The sequence below is a fragment of the Hippocampus zosterae genome, chromosome 10, assembly GCF_025434085.1.
Source record: "Hippocampus zosterae strain Florida chromosome 10, ASM2543408v3, whole genome shotgun sequence".
NCBI classification, from domain to species: domain Eukaryota; kingdom Metazoa; phylum Chordata; class Actinopteri; order Syngnathiformes; family Syngnathidae; genus Hippocampus; species Hippocampus zosterae.
In genome coordinates, this window is record NC_067460.1 from 19,425,329 (window position 1) to 19,451,163 (window position 25,835).

At 43.3% G+C, this 25,835-nt stretch overlaps 2 protein-coding genes across 5 annotated transcripts in view; both read left to right on the top strand.

Annotated features, from left to right (window-relative positions):
* Positions 1 to 25,835, top strand: part of bcap29 (B cell receptor associated protein 29) — a 188,751-nt gene that overhangs the window by 97,723 nt on the left and 65,193 nt on the right. The gene's annotated exons all lie outside the window — the stretch shown is intronic.
* Positions 18,950 to 25,555, top strand: aipl1 (aryl hydrocarbon receptor interacting protein-like 1). Of its 4 annotated transcripts, none has more exons than XM_052077801.1 (7): positions 18,950 to 19,302; positions 19,746 to 19,835; positions 20,686 to 20,865; positions 22,124 to 22,312; positions 22,384 to 22,560; positions 22,795 to 22,936; positions 23,981 to 24,094. In XM_052077801.1, the coding sequence occupies exons 1-7, from the start codon at positions 19,180 to 19,182 to the stop codon at positions 23,995 to 23,997; spliced, it is 918 nt and encodes a 305-aa protein (XP_051933761.1). In that variant the 5' UTR covers positions 18,950 to 19,179; the 3' UTR covers positions 23,998 to 24,094. The 4 variants fall into 4 exon arrangements, with proteins under 4 accessions (XP_051933761.1, XP_051933758.1, XP_051933760.1 ...); XM_052077798.1 differs by having other exon boundaries at positions 18,953 to 19,302; positions 23,998 to 25,555; XM_052077800.1 differs by having other exon boundaries at positions 19,245 to 19,302; positions 19,684 to 19,835; positions 23,998 to 25,555.

Consider the following 25,835-nt stretch of genomic DNA (forward strand, 5'->3'; position numbering starts at 1 on the left):
TCAGGATTTACTGAATTAATGGCATGCAGGTTTTGTTTGACCTAGATCGCAAATGGAGGCACACGCACGCACACACCTTTTTAGACATGGACAGAGATACTTCTTCAGCCAGAGTAAGCGCCACTTTCCGCCTATACACTTAGAGATCTAAATAAACCAACATGGTTGGCTCCGTTCGGGATGTAACGTATGGCTCTTAATTTATGAGGCTTTAGTAAGATTTAGTCTCCTGCTGGCATCGTATGCGATATCTATAAAGATTATTTTAGGCTGCAGCACACACCGCTTTGGATTGGTGTGTGTGCAGAGCCAGAGGAGAGGAGCAGTGGGCCTCTCGGCAGACGGGCTGGAATGCGGACCATATGTAGCAGGCATCCCAAGAATGTAACTTGGCCTTGCTCAACTGACCAACCTAAAGACGCACAGAGCCAAGGCGCGGCGAGGAGAAGAGAAAGTTAGAAGATAACGTCAAGGAAGGGGACTGCGTTCTTATTGGGAGTGTCAGGACGGGAAGGCCTAGCGGAACAAAAATGTTGACAAAGGGAAAAAATTGCGATCGGGACAAATGCTCACAATCAAAATCCTACCCAGCCAAGATAGTGCCTTGTGTACAAATGTACCATCAAATTAGATGATATGCAAAGAGCGTGGGCATGCATGCGTCATTACACGCCTTGACGAAGTGATTAGTGGTTAATTCAAACTGCTTGTCTCGCCCCTTTATTGTTCTTGTGTTCCCAGAGATGTCTTAATCACTTTGGGACAGGAAATTCGTGAGTTGTTTGCAAAGATTCATCTTGGTCACGAGGTTATTAACCAGTGAGTGTTGTGTATTACTGAAGTGCCCGTTCATGACTAAAATGTCGTTGCAATTTCCATCTCGACAACAGTGCGCGTCGTGTTCGTGTCGAGCAGCACACTTCGGTCATCATTACACTTGTCCTTTTTGCCATGATCACCCATAAAACGCAAAAACACACTTTTGTCGAGTTCGGCGTTCTGACGTTAACTTCTCATGTGATGTCACGGATGAGTCCACTCTTGGGCCCCACCCACACTTTTTCAGTTGAGCTCCATGTTGTGCGACGTTAAACTTCCATTGTTTGCGCTAATTTAGTTTTAAAAGAATACATGAGCACAAATGTTTCCCACGTTCTTTCAAAAAACAACTGATCTGTGAAATGGGCTTCCTGAAGAACAATACTCAAGAGGATTTTATTCGACAGGCTTTAGCTGACGGCTGGCTGTGTAATGTTTGTAGGCTAGTATAGGTTTGTCAATGTCAATGCAGAGGCTGTTTGGGAACTGTAGGGCAGGTCCTAATTTATTTTTTATTTTTTCAGCCAGCCCACAACCTCGGGGTGAATGTTGTTCTCCGTTAGCTTAGCGCGTCATGCTCACAGGCCATCTGGGTACAGCTGCATCCAGCACGACATGAAACACACACAGATTATCACACATACTAGCAAAAGCGATGCCATTTTTTTTCATCCAGCATACCCGACGATATTCCTTCCACATGCGTGCATACCTTCAGTATTCTGGAGTGTGGTGAGACTGGCATAAAATGGCATCTGACCTCTATTCAGCATTAATTTCCTTTTTTTCTTGACATTTATCCGTTGGAGGTCAACTGTCATCAGCTTATCATTTTATCGCGGCGTGCAGTCTGTAATCCTTTTTAGTTAAATGAGAAATTCAGTTCATAAACTCAATCAGCAAAATGAGCACCTGCGCCCTGTGCGGGGTTGACTGGTTTTCGCACTGTTTTTTTTTTTATAGGTGGCAGGAAAAATGTGGTCACTACATTCAGATATTGGGTTCTATCTGTAAGATGCTGTTCATTTGGGAGGGAGTCCGTTGAGTGTTAAATTTGGGCATTCATATGGGCATCTACGGTCATTCATATGAGTCATAGTTTCAGTACTGTCTTTTTTTTTTTTGTGTTTGTTTTCGTTCTTGGTGTATTTATGTTTGACTTGCCCGTTATAGTTAATCACAGCCCGGTCTTCAGCAATAGGACGTTTCCTCTTGAAGAGAAGGGTGAAACGTTTGCGCCAAACAGCAAACGTGACACTTGGCTTTCGGCGAGCCTCGTGCAAATGTTTGAAATATAACTCTCGTGACAATATGACTGAGGGGGAAGGATGAAACTGAGCAGATTTACGCAGCATGGGCAGCTCTTATTCCCTCGCCCGGGCCGGGCCGACATTTCCTGTCTTTCAGCTAATAACTGGACTGCTGCTCTCTGAGGAGGAGGGGGGGATGGTGACCCAGGAAATTATGTATACAGACACAAGAGGATGGGCTCACGGTGACACAAACATACATAAAATGAAACAATGTAGTCTTTGACACACTTCTGCTTAATGGCCGGAACGCAGCCAGTAGATGCAGGAAACTCTCAAATCTGAATTCTCGCTGGTCACATCCTGTCTTCGACGTCTCGGCTCGATACCTTTTTAAAGCTTCCTCTCTCACTTCACGCTACGTGTATATAAAATGTATCCTTCACACCAGATTGCAGCAGATGCAGACACATTCACACCCAGATGCCTTGTCATGAGGCATCCGAGCCTCAGAGCAGCATGACCGCCATGTTGTCTCATTTCTCATTCCGTGTCCTCGCCGAGCCACAAACCAGCCTGCCTTGTGATGCGCGCACATACGCACATGCCCGTCTCACTCTTTCAAGGCATTCCCTGGCTCCAGATGCGCAGCATTAAGACTGAAAGGGTCATTTCCGCTTTCCCACCTGCTGACTTCCTGCAAGCTTGCGTCATCACTTCCTAAAGCAAATTCCATCCTGCACTTGAAGGAATGAAAAATTCACCCCCAAAAAGTGTCTCCAACATCTTGCCGGTTAAGCATGAAATACGTTTTTTCAGTTGGGTATTGTGGTCCAGTTTTTTTGAGAGGTGCTTCTTTGGACCGTCAGCCAAACTGCAGATTATTTTTACCTTAATGTACTCAAACCATTTACAGCAGTTGTACACAAGTGACACTGATCTCATAAACGGCAGCAATCTAGTCCATAATCTTGCACCCCTAAATACTGAATATATCAGGACATTTTTGCTAAGGTCATTCTCCTGAGCCTATCATTCAAAACAAATCAATTTCTAATGTTGACAAGCAATGTTTAGGTTTCAATGCAAGTTGCGCGTGGAATTGACCATTGAGTAGGTAGACGGGCTCGGCTAACAAGCTACCCAACTAGCTTTTAGCTCTCTTGTCAAATTAACTTTAGCTGTGGATGACGCTCATCCACAAAAGCGTACATCTGTTATATTTATTGTATATTTTCAGAATATCATTACCGGAGCACTACCCTCTTAAGTTTATCTGATCGTTGTTATTTCATGTTAGCTGGGTAACCTTTCGCTAGCTTACGCTGACTCTCATACCGGGATCTCTCTTATGTTGTTTCAGCGATTCACACAAAGGGAACAAAGCAATGTCACAAGCACTTTGAAGTTATTTTGTTTTCATCTTTCACATAGCATTTTGGAAATGGACAGACTACGTCGGAGTATCCCAACTTGCTGTTCAAGTGCAGAGGCAGAATAGGGCGCAACTCGGAGGCTGTCGCAAGCCACCCAAAGAACGGTAAACCGAACACGACATTATTTGCTTCAAATTAACACTCTAAGTAAAAAAATATCGGCTATGTTCAATATGACACGTGTCATGTAGCTGCATTACATTACTTGACTTTTTACACTGCTCGTTCCACATGGAGTAAAAACAAATAGCACAGCTGCCGCTGTAATAGATGTACAACTGTGTCAAAATCATCGATACGATATCGGCAAGCGCATACGATAATGCGCTTGCCGATACTCAAGAGCTGAAGTAGTAAATTTGTGTGTGCTTTAGCCTCGATAGTTGTGAAGTCTGCTTTTCTCCGGATTTTAATAGTATGAATATATCCTTCAGGCTAGTCTGTGAATCATGAAGAATTGCATATTATTGAAATACACTTAAGAAAAACAAATATTTTAGCCATTTTAGATTTAAATTGAGCTGCCGATTAATCGGTAACCTGTATTTGATCTGATTTGAATGTGAATTCAATTTGTTAGAGGCAGGCCTCACGGGACTTGAGGCTCCAAATTGGTTGCATTCATGACACAGTCCGCATTTTTTTATCATTCTTGGAATTTCAAAATGATTGGCATCAGAAATAACCAAAATGAACCTCCAGCAATCAGGTTCTTGGTCCGGCTCTCGCCCATCATACAATTTGGTGATTCAATTTAGTGAACTTCAGGTAATATTGGAACAAACAAAATAAAACAAACATAACTAAAATGTTTTTTTTTGTTGATGTTGGGGTCTGCTTTGGAAAAAAAATTCTGCCTGCTTCGCGTACGGTATCTTGCGATACATAATCCTCAAAATCTTTGTATTTCGACAACTCGTGTTGAGTTTGGGTCATCGCTTGAGTCACAAAGAAAGCCATGCCGATTTCGTCCCTTGAAAGTCAATGGTCTGAGGTCGTTTGAAATCCATTTTTTTGTCGCTTTATCACATTTGAGGGGAGGGCAAATTCCAAATTGTGCCATGCTTTCGTCTTGTGGCTACTGAGGTAGAATTATACCAATGGGGGAAGTGCGGCACTAGATTCATACAATTGCATCTGGATTCCAATGACAAAGTTCAGTGAACAAGTTGAAAAGGTTGATTATGGCCGTTCCGACTGCACTTTGTATGCAATGGCTTTCATGAGTGAAAACACATTTCATAAGAAGTCAAAGACCACAGGAAGCATTTTCATAGGTGGAGCTCTGGGATGGCATATTTTTGGAATGATTCACAGCGCTTCCCATTCTTTTTGCTCGCGTCATTCTGTGCACAGCCGTCTTAGCCACGCAATTACTGGCAGCGTTTAGATCTAATCCTCCACTGAATGGCCGAGCACTTTTTAGTCATACCTCAATAATGAGGTTATATGAAGCAAGTTGATTACTGCAAAATACTTTTGTCTCGCCAAGTTGGATTATATTAGTTCCAAATTGGGGTGTTTCCCTTCCAAACCCTCAAATGGTTTTGCATTATATTTTAGATTATATTGATAGTAAGTAAACAAAAGATAGTTGTGCTCCGAGTCATCAGGACTGTGTAATCAATGACTTTTGGTACACTGTGTTCCCCACCGTGGGACGGCCTCGGAGCGAATGCGTGTTGTCTGCGTGCTTCACATATCATGAGTGCAAAGAAATAATAGGGGTGGAAATGACTCTTAACAAGCAGCAGCTCTGTTACAACAAGCTGTTAAAGATGCCTGAGGCATTACTTCTTCATTTCTGTGCTCGATGGAAAAATGGAGCCTTTTGGATCCGCTTGCAAATCGTTATTTATTTATTTATTTATTTCAACATTTCTTTGATGTAAAACACTCACGTGGGGATGCAGCTGCTGCGTTCTCGGTGCCTGGATCGCATATTGTGGCAGGCTATAAGTGATGAATCCTAAAAATAAGAAGATAAAATATCCTTTATTTGTGCCACACTGGGGAAATTTACTGCCTGCAGCAGCAAGAATGTGGGTAGAAAGAAGAAAGAAGAAAAAACAAACAAACACAAAAAATAATTGGGCAATTATAAATGATCACATCATCAAGTTGGTTCATATGGGGGACATCAGTCATTTGTCTTTTCTACATGTGCCATATTAGCTGATGATGTAAAAAAATCTCTCCTGGAAACACTGCGTGCAGAGCTGCATGGGATTTGTTGCGTTTTCAAGGGTTGTCGGGTTCAAGGGCTGTGTGCTAGTTTGCCCGAAGGCCCGTCCTTGAAGGGAGAGAGAATTTGCTGCTGGTGGAAGTCTTTTCAGATTGACCGACTACGATTTGTTGAAGCTCGGCCAGCTGACCGGTGGCCAGGAAAGACAAATCCGGGGCTCCTCACGACTATTGTACAGTGGCCAGCTGAAAGTTGTGCACCACATAAAAGCGATTCATTTGCTTCCAATTTGAAGCCCGGCACTCCTAAGCGTTCATAATGCTTGATATGTTTACGACTCTTCATGAAACAGAAGCCTTTCAGTGTCCTTACCCGTAAGCAAGAGGCTGTAACCAGTGGCCAAACGAGCAATTTTCCGGATTGTCGTCCATGTTTTTCCTCAGGTGAACATTACAAAGAGTTGCTCATTGGCTGACCTACAGCAGTTCTTCACTGGCAAGCTTTATGTGCTTCTGTACCAACTAAAGCTGCCAGCTGAAGAACTGTTGTGGTCGGCTCTTTCCTGCAATGAAGACCCCTTCTAACGTCAGGACGCGAGTGAGAATATGGACTGGATGGAGTCCACCCCTCCCATTTCCAACCACGGATACTGCTCAGGGTTAGAGGGGGGGAACACCCCGAATGATCGCTGAAGGCAAAAATGTAAACCATTAGCTGTCACAGAAACCGTGTTTCTTCTGCGGCATGTTCATGTGCTGAGATGCATACCATGACACTTGCTGTTGCATGGAACAAAACGTTGCTTCGAGGAAGATTTGAGCGAGCAAATCCATTTCAAGCCACCCCTTTTCAAATGTCAGGTTCTTGCGCTTTCAAAGCTTTCCCGCCATTATTGTGACACATAACATGTACGACTCGATTAAAACTTCAAAAAAATGGTCGTAGTAATCATAGCAGAGGTAATGTGGTTGCACAAGTGTGCACACCCTCCTCACTGTTCAGAATTTTTACAAATCACATTCAACCTTGTGTTAAAAGAGAGTCGGCACGCAGCTGCTCCAATTTCAAGTGCCTCTGATGACTCCTGAATGCATTCCAGATCTGCTAGTCTGCTTTTACGTCTTTACTTTTTTGAAGCGGAAACCGAAAAGTTTCGGGTTTCAAATTCTTACTTTCTATACTTTTTGGATTATCAACCAAAAAGTTCCGTTATTATTATTACTTTTTTTTTAATGTAACCGTTTTCACACAGGGCCAGGTCGGATGAGTGGGGAGGTTGCTCCAGCACCGTGATGGTGTTCTTGGCCAGGACCTGTCTGATGCTCAGGGCATTGTGAGCAGGTGCGTCACCATCGAGAATCTGCTACGAGTTGTCCTGTCACAAGTCTCTTCCCTTGACATGCCCTGATGAATTAACGGGTACCCTTTATAGAAGAGCCGGTTGATCATGCAGCGTACAAAAACCAAATATATCATTTGGGACAGCAGTCTCAAGAGCTTTTTTGACATAACCCATAGTTGCATTGCTTTCTGTAGCTTTTGGATGTTGGTGATTCACAGTAGAGGAAGTGAAAATGTTGATCAACTAAAAAGGAAATACGATGTTCCCAATCTTTATCTTGCACAGCCAACAAACTGCTGCTAGAAAGCCGTCATGGGTGCGCAGATGCTTTTCCCCAGCTGAGTCACAAGAATGCATTGCCATTCTTCCGTGCGTCCTTCAGACTAACCCAACTCGAAACACACACACAGGAATCGTGTCTCTGAACCATAGCTCTCATAAATGGAACTTCAAGAGAGGGGGCAAAATCCAGACCAGGATATGAAGAGTGAGCATGTCTCTTTAAAGCTCCCAGCCAGAGTCAAACACGGGGAAGGAATGTTCCGGGGCCTTAACAAAACCAGATGCCCCAGCTTTCTCTCCCTCGCACACATGGTCTGTGTTGTCTACTCGGAACAGAATTCTTACTTTGAATCACAAATTGAATCAAGAACTCGGTGAAGTGTTTTTTTTTTGGGGGGGGGGGGGGGGGGCATGTGGATTCCTTTCAGTGTCTTCTGACTCCTTTGGCCTAATGTCCTTATCTTGTCTGCTCTTTACCTTTGCCCTTGTGCTGGGAAAGCTGTTTCTCACTCTTCATCCTTACTGTCTGTCTCACACACACACACACACACACAGCAAACACCAAAATGGGATTATTGCAGTCTCTCTGCTGTACATCCTCTTCTGGTACCAATGCCAATATCTTGCATTAGCGCACCGCAACGGTACACGGAAAGTTGGGACCTTGACTTTGTGTGTTTTGCAGGTTTCAGGTCAACCGCTCACCTGCCTGAGCTGCTCCCAAGAAATTATCCAGCCAAAGTCAGGAGAGATCGCACCATTCCATATGCTTGAGGCTTGCAAAGAAGACGCCTAAAGATTTTTTTTTCCCCAAAGGATTCAGCATTTTTTTTAAATTTTCCCCACTATTGCAAATGCAGACTTACCATCGCCAGCAAATAATTTGGGGAAACCCATAATTTGGTGTGTGTGGGGCAATACTGTAATAATCTGTTATGTATACAAGTGTCAATGTTAGAGAAATTAGTTAAAGTACTTTTTAGAAATACATTTTTGTGTGTGCTAACTGACAGAACTAGCTTGGTATTTTTGGTTGCGCACGCTTGCAAACGGCCCCATTCTCATCTCTGATAACCGAGATTATATGTCTTCTGTGAATGCAGAATACTGTACCTAGTAATGCCAGCAAAGAGGCTCCATTAAAAAAAACTGTGCAGCGCTAGTGATAAGGCGTCCTAAATATCACAAATACTTCAAATGTAAACGTGATGTTGAATTGGGCTTCAATGCATCACACCAATTCTAACATACTGGCATTCTCGACTAGATTCACGATGCACTTTTTTTTTTGTTTTTCCATGGGTGGAGGGGCTAGCTTCGGTGTAAGTGAATTTCTCTAACATGAAACTGTTTTTACAAGTGGGGAAGAAAAAAAAGACCACTGAGCCACAGTCAGGTGACAGTCAAAGGTTGGACGTGTGCGCCGATGTTTGTGGCGGAGTCATGCAGGCAGGATAAGGTTGCTGCTGCTCTTTGGAAACTCTAGAGGCACAGCATGTCAAGTCATCAGGCCCTATAGCTGTGTGTGGAAATGAATGCGAGCTTCCTCTCACAGAGAAGGTCAGGGCAACATCCCCATATGTGGTGTACAGCTAATTAATATTAGCGAGCCTCTATAGTTGATGAGAGATTGGCCCTCACAACATTTGATTTTTGCATCCAATCTCATTGGAGTGCTTGGAGACTTAGGTGATAGGGGGGGAGTCATGGTACATTTGAAACTGAACAACTCTTCTTAGGACTTCTGCCAAGCAAAGCGGCTGCGGGCATAATAGTACTTTTTGGTTATTAAATAGCAAATGAAGTGTACCGTCTATTGGGAAGTTCTTTGGTGTGGTGTCTACAGTACAGTCCTTTTAGTCAAAGCAGTCGGGAGCTCCAAGGCCACTCCCTTTACAAACCTCTCCTAAATTCTTCCCTGAAGGTGAAATCATGTGAAAGCTGCTTAGCCAGATTATCCCTGCCTCGACGGCAGCTGGCAATGAGATCCTTGGGAGTGCACCTGACTCAATACTGACTGTGACGCAACTGAAGCCCGTGTTCCAGCGTGCCGCCACAATCCTCTGTGACCTTTGGCCCAGGAGTGAAAAACGCATCGTTTGACTTGAACCGTGTCGAAAAACAAACATGACACCGGCTGATTTGCTCACCAATTGGATAAAAACGGATTAGAATCGCTGTTGCCTTAGCTAGGACCGTTTTTTCCCCCCTCAATGACAGTTGAACACAATCCATTCTGGGATACTATAAATAAAACCAAACTAAAACTACTCACCCCTTTTGATATCGTCACTTAGTAGAATGCTATTGGTCGGGGACTCTCCAACTTAAGGGGAGAAATTTTTGAAGTGGCCCTCCCATTGTCTTAATGCGAGTTAACGATGAGGAATTTTCGATATGATTTGTTTTCAGACCGATTCAAGTACAATTATTGAATCTTGGAATACCCGTAGTACTTTTGATTTATAAAATTGTTGGCATATACAGTATGTAACACCCATTTACATGTTGCAAAAATGAATACTGTACTGAATATCAACCATTTGGAAGCTTTTGTCCCAATGTATGTTTACAAGCCACAAATATTTTGCCATGGTTGCTGCGCACGATGCCACAGAGGTGTCATATTCATGTGACATGTCAAAATCATACCAGCGATTTTAATTAGCTTCAATAAAGACTCAAAATTCTCCAATGTTATGAATGTGAGTGGCACTGGCTGTTGATACAGGGATGTGCCCTATGTGTCTACTGTACAGTAGATGTATTATAAGGATAGATTTATATATGTAGCTCTTGTGCGTGTATGTGTGTGTACGCGTTGAGCATTTAAACAAACATCTCAAGTATTTTAAAGTACTGAAATGATCGGAGATGGATGGATGGATGTTGCGTCATATATCTGTCCAACCTATTTACATATTAACTATGGATTTGGCTCAGGGAAGACTGCATGCTGTTGTCAAGGTGCTGTCCTATTCGTGATGTGTTTTACACATTGCAGCTGGTACTTGGCCCGTACCGAGCTCCCAAAATAGACTCTCGTTCCAGATGGGTGGGCTGCGAGGTGAAGGAGAAGGAAAAAGCTCGAATGATATGCAGCAAAGAGAGGGAAAAACTTCTTATAAACTGTGGCGGCTGCACATTTAAATCACTAAAGTGTGGATATCCAAGGTCCTCCTGGTCCACCCTGCTGGTGTGCCCCTCACAGAAGGCCTGTTATGTAATTCAGCGCTCTCCAACCAGCACGCCGTGGAACACTAGTGTGTCGTTTCAATTCATTTTTTCCTGTGTATCTGTGTGTTAAACACAAGTCTGTCTTTGTTCATCCATCAATGCCAGTGATGCAAAGCAAAACAATAAAATGTTCCACAAGATATCATGTCTTCCTGCTTTGTGTTTAGTTCAACAGACCCAGATTTAATTGAATTTGAGTAAATTAAGACAAGGGTATTATTTTTTTTGTAAAATGGGTGCCCTAGCTCGACAGGGGTTCGGGAAACACTGATGTAATTGATTGGAAAGTGTGAGGCGTGTGAGAGGTGGCATGGCTGTGACAGGCAGACACCCACAGCTAACATGTGACAGCTCGAGGTCACAGGGTGGACATGCACATACACGCCACCGGCCACCACACAGTTGAATTCATCTTGTGTTCCGATTTGAAAGGCAAATATACATGCGGGCTGAAAGGGGAAGGAGTAAAGCAGACGTCAACCCAGCAAAGTTAAAAATAAATGGGCCTGCACCTTCTAAGATGGTTTGGTCTGGAGTGAGGCTGCTCAGAGTTCAATGAAACCTGACAACTTAATCCCTTGGAAGAGATTGGGGCAGCATCAGAATGATTGAACACCACATTGGTCCAAAATATAAAAGCTCATTTCATTTGTGTTGAGTAACATATTAACTAATACAGCACATTTTTTTTAATCGAGGGCTAGCAAATGTAACCTCAAGCCATTGCATTCCCCGTTATGAAAAATCCTATTTGATCTCATTAGCTGTCCGATCACATGTTCTTCTGTGGAGAATGGAGCATGTATCTCTTCAAACGAAGAAGAGCGTGTGCTTGCAATTTATGAGGAAATTGATTTGTACGCACATCATTTTGAACTTTAACATTTGTCATTGCTGAAGAGTAAAAATGTGTATGATGATAAAAGCACATTTGGAAATGTCAGATTTATTACCGTTCACACTTTGACCTACCGAAAGATAATATTACATATGCATGTACAGTGGACCCCAGCTTACTGGCGGTTTACATATATCCATCCATCCATTTTCTGATCCGCTTGCCAGCCAATCACAGGGCACACAGAGACGAACAACCATCCATGCTCACACTCACAACCAAAGACAATCTAGAGTTCCATCAGCCTTCCATGCATGTTTTTGGAATGTGGGGGAGAAACTGGAGTACCCGGAGAAAACCCACGCAGGCCCGGAGAGAACATGCAAACTCCACACAGGGAGGCCGGAGCTGGGATCGAACCCACAACCTCTGCACTGTGGAGTCGATGTGCTAACTGACCCACCGGTCTGCTCATACACACACACACACACACACACACATATACTGAATACTGTATATCTTGCCATGTGTTTGTCATAAAACAACGAAGCACTGTGAATTATGTCGTTGCATCGTCGATGACAGTCATTTTCACAGCTAAGAAGTTAAAAATGGCCTCGTCTTGTGGGTGTGACATGAGCCTTACATTTCACAGTCTGGGTTATAATGCGGGGTAATTGTAGGGTATTGTGTGGTTCTCCCCATCAAGCCATTTTGCAGGGATGATATAGAGATGGACCAACGGATGGACCGATGAACTCATATTAAGGCTCTTCTGACATATGGTCTGTCTATTCCAGAATTTCCTTGAGTTAGGAAATGAGAGTGCTTTGTAAAAAGGGTGCCTTCACCGATTAGCTATTCAGGGAATGTTCGTGCAGACGACCATGTTGACTTGGTTTATGGTCAACGGCGCAGCGGATACCAAGGAGGCGTAGACACCGAGAGGCTAAGAGTCATCGCTCACTGCTTGCCTTGTTTCCAAACTGTAACAGCGACTTTCGCTCTCAAGTCGGTCAATGTCTGTCGATGCATCCATCCATTCATCTCTCTGTACAGCGAACTCTCCATCTCATTTATGTTAATCTGTGACCAGTCTTTCAATAGACTGCCCACGATTGTCCTCAGACCTATCGTATCTTATTCGGGTGTTATCCTTGTGTTTCCTAACAGCCAGATGATTTGTCTTTAAGTCGCCACCGGGTTTAAGTTGATTGGGGTCAGACAGGATGGCCACTGGACAACACCCATTTAATCTCTTGACCTAGTCCAGACAAACAAGATTAGACCAGGTTTATTGGGCGGGGAGATACTCACCTTGCATTGGCCGCCACATTTCACTCACATTCCATTCCCTTCGTCCCCCCCATTGGCCCTGAAGAAAAGGCCAACGGGGCACCGTAACATATCTCATCTGGGAGCACCAGGACTATTTTGGCCAATGAGTCGTTGCATGATATCAAGTCTTGAAGTGCAAGAAGTGTTGGCTGAGAGGCCATACGCAATAAATAACATAAAGTGGTCAACGGTGTAGCAATCGGCAGCAGTGGGGGGAGTTTGAGTCGTAAGACTTCGACTCAAGTCGCTGATGTTTTGACTTGAGACTTGCTTGGCTAAAACTTAAGATAGACCCCAACTTGAATTTGACTTGAACTTCACTTGACAAGTCATTCTGCATACTGTACATTTAAAAGTCTCTTTTTAAAATACCGTATTTTCCGCACTAAAAGGCACACCTAAAAGCCTTCCATTGTCTTAAAAGCTCAGAGCGCGCCTTAAAATCCGATGCGTCATGTGTATGGTCATTACGGTAATATTTTGGCTCCAAAATGGCTCCTTGCTAGAGACAGAGTTCAAAGTTAAAGTGATCGGTTACGCAGTTGAACATGGAAATAGAGCGACGGCAAGAGACTTCACCGTTAACGAGTCACTGTTATAACTTGTTGTTGGTTAAGTGAACTGTGTCGCTGCTTTATTAAAGAAGTTTTACCGACATCTGATCATCGCTATATACAGTAAATCAGGGTGTAGTGTAGTGTTCTGTTGGCATTTCCTTGAGCGTAGCTCCATCTAGGGGATGCATTGTAGATTGCGTCTTACAAAGCGGTGCGTCCAATATATGAAAAAATATATAAAATAGGCCATTCATTGAAGGCGCGCCTCATAATCCAGTGCCCCTTTTAGTGTGGAAAATACGGTACAGCTTTCGAAAGAAAAATGACCCTTTGTGTCAAGTTGGCCGTACACCAGGCCGCCATCAGAAAACGCTATGAGACGATGTCTGAAGCTGCTACATTGACGGACGAAGCTCCCAAGATGACTGTACTTTGATTTGATCGAGTTGTGACTTGGCTCACGACTTCCTCAAACCAAGTCATGACTTGACCCAGCTTGCTCGAAATCAGAATCATGAGAGACTCCGCAGTAGGTGCAGTGGCCCACCAGATCCAATTGATTATTATTATTATTATCGTTGTTGTTGTTGTTTAGTAGTTTATTGCATAGCCTTACTGCACAAGCTCATTCCAACAATATAGGAGCAAAGTATAACACAAGCATGAAAGGAGTCACAAGATCAGGTAAGTGACTTTCTGTTTCTGTTTCCCAACTTGAAATCCAAACATTACGAAAGACCTACATGGCTCAAGTGATGTGCGGTGTTCAGACTATCAATTGTTCTTTTGTTTGCCGTCTTTGGGTAAGGGCCGGACATGAACGTATACGTCTTACATGATGAACGTAAATGGGATTAGGTTTACAACGGCTGTACGTTGCATTAGGTCAATGAGCACACAGCGGGAGACACGGCGCATTCGCCTCGTCTTTACGGTTCCTCATCAAAACAATGCTGTCAATGGACATCCCGCCAAAAGTGGCTCTTCTTAAATCAAACTACTGATGGCCAGCACATCCAGAATCTTTTTGTCTTCTTTCCTCTTTCCCGAAGCGACATGATCTTTTCCATGTTTGACTTTCAGCTTGAACCACATGACTCTGTTTACTGTATGTGTTGCATGCATTTACTTACCCTTTGTCCCGCCTGCTATGTGTTCTGGTATGCAGCTAAAGGTCGAGCCCCGGTGGAGAGTGGTCTGGCAGGGGCCCAATCAGGGGGGGTGCCGGCCGGGGCTTGAGAAAAACTGCAACAGCCAAGACCAACGTTACGGTGGAGCATCGCAAGCAACTGTGAATTGAAACAATGCTTGCTACAAGAGGCGATAATCACGTAACGGGTTTTGTAGTTTGATTTCACGGCGACACGGGTGTCAAGAGCAGCAAGTCAGGTGCACGCCGTGCAACTCTTGAGCTTTTTGTTATTCCAGAAACGTCTCACTTGTTGATACCCACAGCATGACTTCACAAAACACTTTTGCGGTCTGTTCCTGAGAATGTTACAAGTCAGAACAGCTAACGCACACACACACACACACACACACACACACGTGTTCTCACACACAAATAGCATAGCAGTCATCCTCTTGGCCTGAAAAAATTATGCATGATTTAAAAAAGAAAAGTCCTTGTGGAAAATGCCAGCTTCTAGTATGACACAAGATTACAACAGTACTGCAGATAGATAGTCGTCTATGTCTGCATATTAGTTGTTTCATTGATTGATCGAATCTCATGATTTTATATCAGAAAAAAATGGCATTTCAATAGCTGTGTCTAGACAATTTGGGCTCTCCTTTCATTGACAGTGCACATGCACCGCGATTCAATAATTTTCGGATCAGCCCAATGCTCGCTATGTATGTTTTTTTGCAGAATGGTCTCCGCCAAGTTGGGCAGGCCGATTATAGGAAGGCGTGGCGGAATGACAATTTGGTAACAGAAAGTCGATCTAAATCTTACATCTTAGTGGCCGGTGAAGGGTAGGCCGCTGGTCTTATCAACCGTTTGAAACATTGCGTTCCATTTTTTTTTAAAACCATCCCATAGGGCGGGCACAGCTATGAAAAGGGGCACTTGAATGATCAATCATAATCACGGCGCATATGTGCTGCCGCCATGTTGAGTGCGCGACGAGCACACCGTATCCTCCTTTGTTTGACGGTGCATCCCAGTCTGATGGATGCATTTAATTTGACTTTGTTTTAACAGTTTTCTCAACTACTCAGGCGAAAAAAGAACACTGAGCAAAGCAGCTAAGGCAATGCCAGTACTGCGTAGCAAAAGAAAACTAGCTCTGAAGTTGAAGTTATCCAATTTGCTGAATTAATTGTTGAATCCATAGCATGTCCAAGGAATTTTTATTGGTGACACAACTACTACCGCTCCACCCGCACACCCAAGTGGAACCAAACCAAATCAGGCTTTCATTGCGAGCTGGACTGAGTTGTACCAGGTGGTGGAAAAGTGAGTTACATCACACAACATAAATGCGGTTGAACATTCTTTCCTTACACCATTGCTTGGCGGCCTGGTAGTCCAGTGGTTAGCACGTCGGCTTCACAGTGCACAGGTACCAGGTTCGATTCCAGCTCTGGCCTCACTGGGTGGAATTTGCATGTTCTCCCTGGGCCTGCGTGGGTTTTCTCCGGGTGCTCCGGTTTCCTCCCACATTCCCAAAAAACATGCATGGCCGTTCTAAATTGTCCCTAGGTGTGAGTATGGGCGTGGATGGTTGTTTGTCTGTGTGTGCCCTTTGATTGGCTGGCAACCGATTCAGGGTGTTCCCCGCCTACTGCCCGAAGACAGCTGGGATAGGCTCCAGCATCCCCCCCCCCCCCCCCCCCCCGCGACCCTTATGAGGATCAAGCGGTTCGGAAAATGGATGGATGGATGTTGACTCTGTGCAGAATTTTGTGGACGGGTGGCTGCCTTTTTGTTATGCAATCTATCTTTGCATCTGTGACCTTGTTCCCTGAAGAATTCACATTGTTGAAAGATGTGCTAGTGGAACACTTTGGAGGTTACCTTGAGCTGGTGGGGAATCTGCCAGTTGTGTCATTTTCCACTCACTGGCCGACAACCAAATGAAGCAAATGATTCCCTTTGAAATGCGGCTCAAGGCAGACTCACTCTCGTGTATGGCATATGCATATTGGTGGTCTCGCCTTTTTCGTCAGAACACATGAAACTGCCGGCAGTGTCTCTCCCTGACCACGTCGGGAATTCTCTGTGTGTTGGGCACGCGCTTGCTCTGCTCTCGTGTGACCGCAAAGGCAGTAAGAAATGTCAGGAAACAACCCCCACCCCTCGCTCTATCTGGAATCCATAAGTGCAACACAAAACCTCACACATTCATTCCCATTAAAACATGCGTGCGTACGTGTGTGTGGATGATGTACGTCATGGAAGTGGCCTCCCCTGTGTGATACCTATGTCTATGAATGAATGGCCTTTACACAGCCAGCTACTCCTCCCCGGGAAATCCATGACCACAATTTCCGCAAATAGAGCATGACTTGCTTTAACTATAACGAATTTGCATCAGCAGCAGGTTTCCAACGGGGCCGCATGTGACGGGTTGACTTGTCCGTCCTTCCGATTGCTTGTGGGGAAACCTGTTCTCAAAAAGCGCGTGTGTGTTCAGCAAACTGTCTTATTTGATGACGTGTGCCACGCTGTAACAAATTCAAATGAGTGCGCATTTAGTCAGTGAGTAAGACATTCAAAGGCAGGGCCGTGGAGAGGTACAGGCAGTGTGACGCAAACAACGATGAGTCAGACAAACATGTACGCTGAGTCATAGCATTGTTTCTTCTCCAACAGGTTGGTTGGATAAGATTTTAATGAACCAATCGAACAGTCATGTCGATTTAATGGTCTCGATGACAGACGAGGATGTAACCATAGCAACTCCAAGCGTGTTATCCACGAAAAACAGCACATCATATGTCCAGTTAGGTTGTCACAATTTCCAGCACAAGTGTAAACGCCATCAGGAACCAGGATTTTTTTTTCCATTTTAAGTACCGGTATGCTTCCATGATTCTTGTGTAACATCAATACAGAGAAGATTCGCACGTTGTAAGTAACCCATGTGCAAAATGCAAGTAATGTGCACATTTGGTGTTAATAATAGTATTCCGGAGACAAAATGCAACCATAGTAAAAATGATTCCTGAATTATTTTTTTAATACCAAGTAGCTCTGGGGCCTCACTAAAACCTGCACTCGAGCAGCATCTGATTTATCAAATATAAAAGACAAAATTGATTTGAAATCACCTTTTTGCGGGGGGTGTATAATTATATAATTGTATTCCTTCCTTCCATACTAACAGAACATCGAGTGCAAGACCTGCTACTTTTCATATGTTTACAATTTTGTCGTAACAATGTCCCTCAAAACCAATTACACATATTATCAAAACAAGGAAGCATTAAAAGCAAATGTATTCTTTTTTTGTTTTTGTTTTTATTGCTAAGGTTGTATCACGGAGCAGCGGGGAGATAAAGCAGAAGGGGGGATTGTACAAAAAAAATGTAGTCATTTCTCCAAAACAAAACAAAAAGGGAAACAAGGAAAGCGGAAACAAATGAATACAAATCCGAAAACCAAGACAAAAAGTATCAATGCAAAAACGGGACTATGAAACCTGTTCCTCTGAATGGCATGCGGGTGCATACTGTGTTGCTTAATGACATATCATGTAAGTGGAGAAAAGACTTCCAAAAAAAGAAAATCCATGGTATGAAGGTGCTATTTGAACACAGATAAGACAGCAACCTTGCGTGATAGTCAGACTTAGTGAAGGAGTTACCTGCCATGTTCCTTCACAAAAGAAAACGCACAGCTGTACAGTTATGCAAGCATGAGCCATGGTATTCGTGCTCTGGGTAGAAATAAAACATGAGCAAGTCTCTAAACTACTTGCAGACATTGTGAGGGAACATTCTACGCACATGCTCACACACCCAGACACAGATAGGTGGCAGATGCCAAGTAAGTAAGGTCACTGAGTGCATCATGTAGTTGTCTGCTTTCAGCATTCACTGCATTGTTCACATCATGTAAATCAGTGAAATTTCCTCTGGTATGATAACAATGTCCACTCCTCCATAATTTTCTTTTTCCATTTCATTCTCTTTCAGGAAACACACACACACAAACATGCACGCCATTTCACCGAACTCTGTATTATAAAGTTTTCCTTCACATAAAAAAAAAATATAGAATGACACTCAGTTGTGCACCATACCATGCAACTCTAAGCACGTTTAATTATACTTCTGTTTAATTCCATCATGTCAATGAACTTCAGTCCTCTATGTGACGCTAATGAAATGAACACGTTAGAGGGAAAAATGCAGATGCGAGTCACCAACTATTTCTTCGTGCAATCGCCGTATTTGCTTCGTTCGTAAAGAGTCAAATGTTCTTCCAATGGGTTCTACGCGCAGCCGTTTTGACATTTCTACTGCCGCCTGCTGCCGACAGAATTGCAAACGTCACGCCTCACTTCGTTTCCGGGGTTGGTCACGTGACAATCGCATTGAACCTCGAATATATTGAAAGGAAAATGTATATATTTTGTTTTTACTTAACTTCCCCCTTTCAGGAATTTGTTTAAAGGGTATACCTTTATTTCAATAAGTATATTAAATAAACCATCCAGTTTCTATACAGTTTCTGCTGTTCAGAGTCCCAGGTTAGCTGGAGCAAAAGGAGGACTTTACTAACACTACTCTGTCAGCCTTGTTTTGAGAGAGACTACCCACAAATTTGGATTACGTGGCAGCAAGAGGAACAAAACTCTTATCATAAACCGAGGACATTTTTCTTACCTTTGAAATCTTTGGTCGATTGAATGTATCGCGATAAATAAAGCAGAACAAACCATGTTCTCTGTTGCTTTACGTCCCTCCTGGATAGGTAGATCTCCCCTTTTCACAGGTGCCCTGATTGTTGCGGTCAAGAAGTGTGCTATGATGACGCACCCCAGTAGCGGAAGTCATTTTACAGTTAATTGGCATCAAATCGCACATTTATCCATTCCATTTGGAATGCAGTGTTCATTTAGGGAATTCAATTGGACAGAAGGGCCCCTATTTGAGGAAATACGATAATTACCATGGATTGTTTCTCGCAGCTCAACATCATCAAGATTAATTCAATTGCTTTAAAATAATCCTACAAACACAAACAATCCTTCTTGGTGGAGGTAATCATGCTTGGTATCAAAGTCATCATATTAGCCTGTACCGCCTCTTCTTTCGAGATGTTTCCCCAAGCTAAGAGTCAGTGAGCTGACGAATACACGATCCTATTATCCTTGCCCGAATTAATCCTCCTTCAGAGATGTACTTTACACACTTATGGACTCACTCACTGCACACGTATAGATGACAAGAGAAGGTGAGACATATTTCAACGAATAACGCCAGGAAATATGTCAGCTATGCAGGACGCCCTTCTGCTGGGTTTAGAGGGCGTCAAGAAGAAAATCTTGCACGGTGGGACCGGAGAAATCCCCAAATTCATCACTGGGGCAAAGGTAATTCGTTTGGTCTAGGGTACTTCATTTTCTGTGGTAACTGTATTTGGGGAGTTGACGATTGATTTTAAAACGTTTAATGCAATCAACTTCGGGAAATCAGTTTCAACCCAAATGGGCGACTGGTATAGCTGCGTTTCACATGCAGGCCAGTAGAGGGTGACACAGTATCAGAAAAATCACAATACAGTATTTTAGATTCATTGCAGGAGTAGATGATATTTCGTTGACAGCTATTTCTTTTCATATGCACGATGGAAAAAAATCTGATACATGCAAAGGTTTTCCAGGTGCTGCACTAAATGTGTAATTTGCCAAAATTAATAACATTAACACTGAACACTTCTTTTTATGAAAAATCATTATATATTTTATATTACATACGGTAGCTTTTTACACAATTGATTCTTTTTTTAATAGAAAATCAGCACCAGTCAAAAAAAGTCATGCAAAAGACCTGCTATACAACAAAAGAGAAGATTGCATTGTACTGCATCCTCTTTTTTCTTGAGTCTCTGTTCATCAAAAAATACACACGCATACACAAGAGATGTGTGAGCGAGGCTTCCATGAAGCCACGTTCTTGCACAACAGAAAAAAAAACTTGGCAACATGCTTTCATTTTCCATGGCAGTTATACAACCTTTTGCTGGCCTATTGAATAACTATGTTCATATGTGATGTAACATATTTATCCCACAGAATTGAAATTAGAGTTGTCTATTCGTAACATGTTCAAGTAGCACCACCTTTAGGTGCAACCCACAAATGAGATGTTTCCATTTCTTCATATCATTGTAGAGGCTCAAATTGAACTTCATGTCAGGGGTCGATGCTCGTTTTGTTCCAGGTGACCTTTGACTTCCGCACCACACTGTGTGATGATGAGCGCACGGTGATAGATGACAGCAAGGCCGTGGGCACCCCTATGGAGATAGTGATTGGCAACATGTTCAAACTGGACATCTGGGAGATGCTGCTGGCTTCCATGAGGATCGGAGAGGTGGCCGAGTTCTGGTGTGACACCATTGTGAGTAGAACACGTACAATTCTGAATTCTGAATCCCACCTCTCACCCAAACTCAACTGCGATAGGCTGCATCTCATCTAAAACAAGGACGTGGATGAAGTCCTAAAAGAACAATTTCCTCATCCAGTATTTCTGTGAGTGGTCTTGAGGAAAGGCTTTTATGATAAGTGGATTCATATAACACTGTACATTCAGTATCTATTGCGATATGTAATATTGATCAAGGAGGTTGCCAAGTGATTGACAGCAAGTATATTGTTACATTTGGCAGTCTTGTGTCTTCTGAATACAGTAGAATTTGCGCTAAGGTGGCAAAACGGAAGCCTTACCTTACATAGAATTAAAGCTCACTTTAAATGTCCAAAATGCACACAGGTGTGTATGTATTATGTCAGTGTTTTGCTCAGATGAAACCAAGAGAACCCAGCCAACAGTTTGGAAGATATGGTGGACAAGCCAAAAATAAAAAAAGAATGGAAAAAACAACAACACTCAAACCACTATGGAGTAGATTGTGTAACAGTTACTGTATCTTTTCATATATAGAATTCCCCCCTTCGACCAGTAAACCAGCGTGTGTGTGTGAGTGTCTGTGCGTGCGGGAGAGTAAGACATATGGCCGGAGGGAAACTGTCATTCATCTGCAGTCGTCTCACTTTTGCCTAATCGGCTCGGATTCCTGCCGACTCGGCAATACTGCCATTCCTTCGCTCTGATTAGATGTGAAGGGGCTCAGAGTGTCTAGTCCCTCTACTGACTGACTCAACACACATACGCATACACATTGACCCACAACACACACTCCACTTGAAAAATATGAGGAACATCAAAATCTCTACGTTCAGTAAATTCCCCACAACAGCCCACCACATACGAAGACATTACACTGCTTTATTTATTATGATTTTTTTTAATGTTGTGTTTTATTATTGCTTCATCATCGTATTTACACTTGTATATACCCTTAATCGGTACTTCATAAAATTAATATGAAATGAAACTGAACAATTATATGGTCCGTCGGCCATTGAAGGGTTAAAATGTGAAAACATTTGCCAAAGGCCATGAATACATTGTACAATATCTCTGTCACTGTAATATGAGGTCAGAATGAGGGAGGACGTGAAGTACCACCACCATGAATGATCATACAAATACCATCAATAAAATCCCATTGCCACTCGCAGAGTAGCGGCTAATTCAGTTGTCATGTTTACGGGCCATAAATGTTTTCACTTTGACGCATTGTCCTCCCAAGCACACCGGCGTGTACCCGCTTGTGTCCAAGAGCATGAGACGCATTGCAGAAGGCAAAGACCCCGTGGACTGGCACGTTCGCACGTGTGGCATGGCCAACATGTTTGCCTACCACAGTCTGGGCTACGACGACCTGGATGAGTTGATGAAGGAGCCCAAGCCGCTCTTCTTCATTCTGGAACTGCTCAAGGTTGGACCGGAAGCCAAAATGGTGGGAGAACCTGCGTGTCCAGCTTAGTGAGAGATATGAGTGTGTGACAGGTGCTGCAGCCCAGTGAGTACAACAGGGAGTCTTGGGCGTTGAATGATGAGGAGAGGCTGAAGGTGGTGCCCGTGCTGCACGGTCAGGGAAACAAGCTCTTCAAGCAGGGACGCTACCAAGACGCCACGCTCAAATACAAGGAAGCCATCATCTGCATCAAAAACGTGCAGAGCAAGGTGAGCAAAGAGAGCAGCTTAAACACGCTCAACTGAAATGTTCTCACACACTCAGCACAGGTGTTATCTGACACATTATGCTTATGTTTCAAGAATGTCTGAGTGTGTTTCATTAGCCTGTAAGAGTGTGTGAGCTTGTTTCAGAAGTGTGCGAGAATCAACCCTTACATACATGCTAGCGCACTTGGCGATGCACATTGAGAAGACAATTAGCACGTGACGTTTTTGTCCCAGGAGAAAGCGTGGGAAGCTCCGTGGCTGAAGCTGGAGAAGATGGCCCACACCTTAACACTCAACTACTGCCAGTGTCTCCTACGCATAGAGGAGTACTATGAGGTCATCGAACACACCAGTGACATCATTAACCAACACCCAGGTTGGATACAAACAACACACACACACACACACACACACACACAAATCTCACCAAAGAGAATGGAACATTAAGTTCCATTAGTCACATTGCATGATGCATGCGATATGAGAGACACTGCTGAGGTTATAGGAGAGTTTATTACCCACTTTATCCTCACAAGTGTCGAGGGGGGTGCTGCAGCCTATCCCAGCTGTCTTCGGCCAGTAGGCGGGGGACACCCTGAACCAGTCGCCAGCAAATCGCAGGGCACACAGAGACCTAGTGAGAATTTAGCACGTTCCATCAGCCTGCCATGCATGTTTTTGGAATGTGGGAGGAAACCAGAGTACCCGGAGAAAACCCACACTTGTGTCAGAATCGCTAAAGTGGTGCATTGGAGAATTTCCTGGGTCTCAGCACTTAGGTTGTGACAACCTAAATGCTCTTTTTTTCAGCTCTAGAAATTTCACCTCGCAGCAAGTGGCCGCTGGTGTGACATGACCAGAAAAATTCGAGCAATTACTTTGCCACATGTGCTTGAATTGGATTTAAGTCGTGGAGTTTTATCACAAATCATCAATTATTTCTGTCAGATGCAATTTATAGCATCTATTGGGAGAGAAATTCAAATTCATTTCTGTTCTTTTTTTTCCCCACTTCAATTGTAATTTAAAAAAAAAACATCAAGCAACCACTGTAGTTTTCCTGGCATGTCAGCTACTTCCTGTAAGTCACCAGTGCCCAACCAATCTTGTTCACATAGAAATGCCACAACAAGGAACTACTACCGCTTAAGATATAATCAAACAACAACAGCGCATCTGAAGGTCATCCAAGGAACACCAATAATCTTTAGGCAACATTCCAAATTGCAGTAACATCATTGTGTAATTGGCCATTCAAGAGCATTTTCGTTTGCATTATGACCGCACAAGTAATGACCCGTCATAAAAGCAGCAGGATTTCAGTAAATGCGCAGAGCTTTGTTGTCAACGACTCAAGGGGTCTGTTTGTAGTCATTAATGTGTTTCACTTAATAAGCAACAACGATACTTATAAAAGCAGTTCATGTTGGTCCCTAGGTGTCATGAAGGCCTACTACCTGCGCGGGAAGGCCCATTTGGAGGTGTGGAATGAGGCTGAGGCCAGGCAGGACTTCAGCAAGGTTTTGGAACTAGACCCGGGCATGAAAAAGGCTGTGAAAAAGGAACTGGCAGTGCTGAACATGCGCATAGAGGAGAAGAACGAGGAGGACAGGAACAAATACAAGGGCATGTTTTGAAGTGACTTTGACATGCAAGGAGTCACTTCTCAAACTTTATTTGAAAAAAATTATTATCATTTTGGATTTGATTCATTTGTTGAACTGCTCTCTCTATGTTTGCTAAGGTCATGTTTAATTTTTTGGGGAAATCACTATCCATGCACCTCTTATGAACGACCTATAAAGTAACCCTCGTCACTGGTGGAAAGAAAAAGAAAGTAGTCCCGCGTCTTTCCACGAGGTGTCACTCAATCCACATGTACCGTCTGCTCGTGTTTGATTGCGGGTGTAGCAGGGGATCCTGCAGGAGTCATGAATCCAGCCCGCAGTACAACTTCATGAGCATCCCAGTGGCTCGTAAAATGAAATCATGTGGGCTGTAGCTACTGTTTGTCTCCGTCTAGTCAGCGCTTTCTACAAGAACCGGGTTGTCTATTGTAGTTAAAGAATCAACCTACCTGTATTTATTCTGGTAGTTTGCAGTGGCTTAGCAGCACTGAACTACATCACACTGTTGGTCGTGTATAATGTCGTGAAGCTCGACGCCACTGCAACAAACAATACTAGACTCGAATCGTTTTACTTAGGATGTTAAGCAATAGCTATTAGTACCTTTATTTGGGGTTTCATTTACATATAAGGGAATCCCCACTGAGTTGGCCACAATGGGGTAGCATCACTCAGGAAAATGAGGCTCACGCTATGCAGAGAGCGAACGATAATGAAAATGAATGGGCGTGGACCGGGAGGGAAATGCACAGTGGATGGACGTTTCACATGAAAGTCCCACCCAGCACAGAATCACCACGATTGTATTCTGTCCGACACGTGCGAATTAGCTGTTTATGCAACGTGTCTAAGAATGTGTTAGGTGTTCCGATTCAAGCATTGTATATATAAGGCTATAAGCACTCGAAGGCAGATTTTGTGTGGGTGGGTGATTTATGACTTGGGAAGACTGTGCCACAGGAACATGGACGGAAAGTAAATTCTGCATAGCAGCACAAAGCTTTCCATAAAACACTGGTGCTGATGTTGAGAAAGGGAAGGGAGGTGTGTGTGTGTATGGGGGTGGGGGGGGGGACTCCCTGATAGACTGCTCTGCTCAATCAACATCAGCAGCATCAAGTTAGACGGAGAGCTAAGAAGTCATGGCAAAAGTAAGGAAGTACTGCCTTCAAAATAAAACACGGCAGGACTGATAGGGTACAATAGCTGTTCGGCGGCAGTTCAACAGATGCTTCACCAATGGAAAAATGGTACTTTTCACTTCAAATTAGAAAATTGTATCCATGATAATTTGTATAAATAATTACATGGCAAGGGAAAGTGAAAACATGGAGACAATCATCAATAAAGCTCAAGCATATAAGTAATTCATCTATATTATTTTAAGATATTTGGTTGCATTGGTCGCAAATGGGGATGGCAAATGAGGCAGCGGGGGCTCGGAGGGGTGTGTTCTATAACCCTGTCAGAAATCTCTAGCCCCATTTATGGCCCTCAAGCATTTTATTTGACATTCTAAAATAGAATTATAATGATTTTTTCCGCTTCCGGTACTTATCCTCAGTTCCTGTTAACACTACTTTAACAGATGTATGTAGTAGAAAGTAAATTAAGAAAGGACACGTTTTTAATTACGTCGAGAAATAT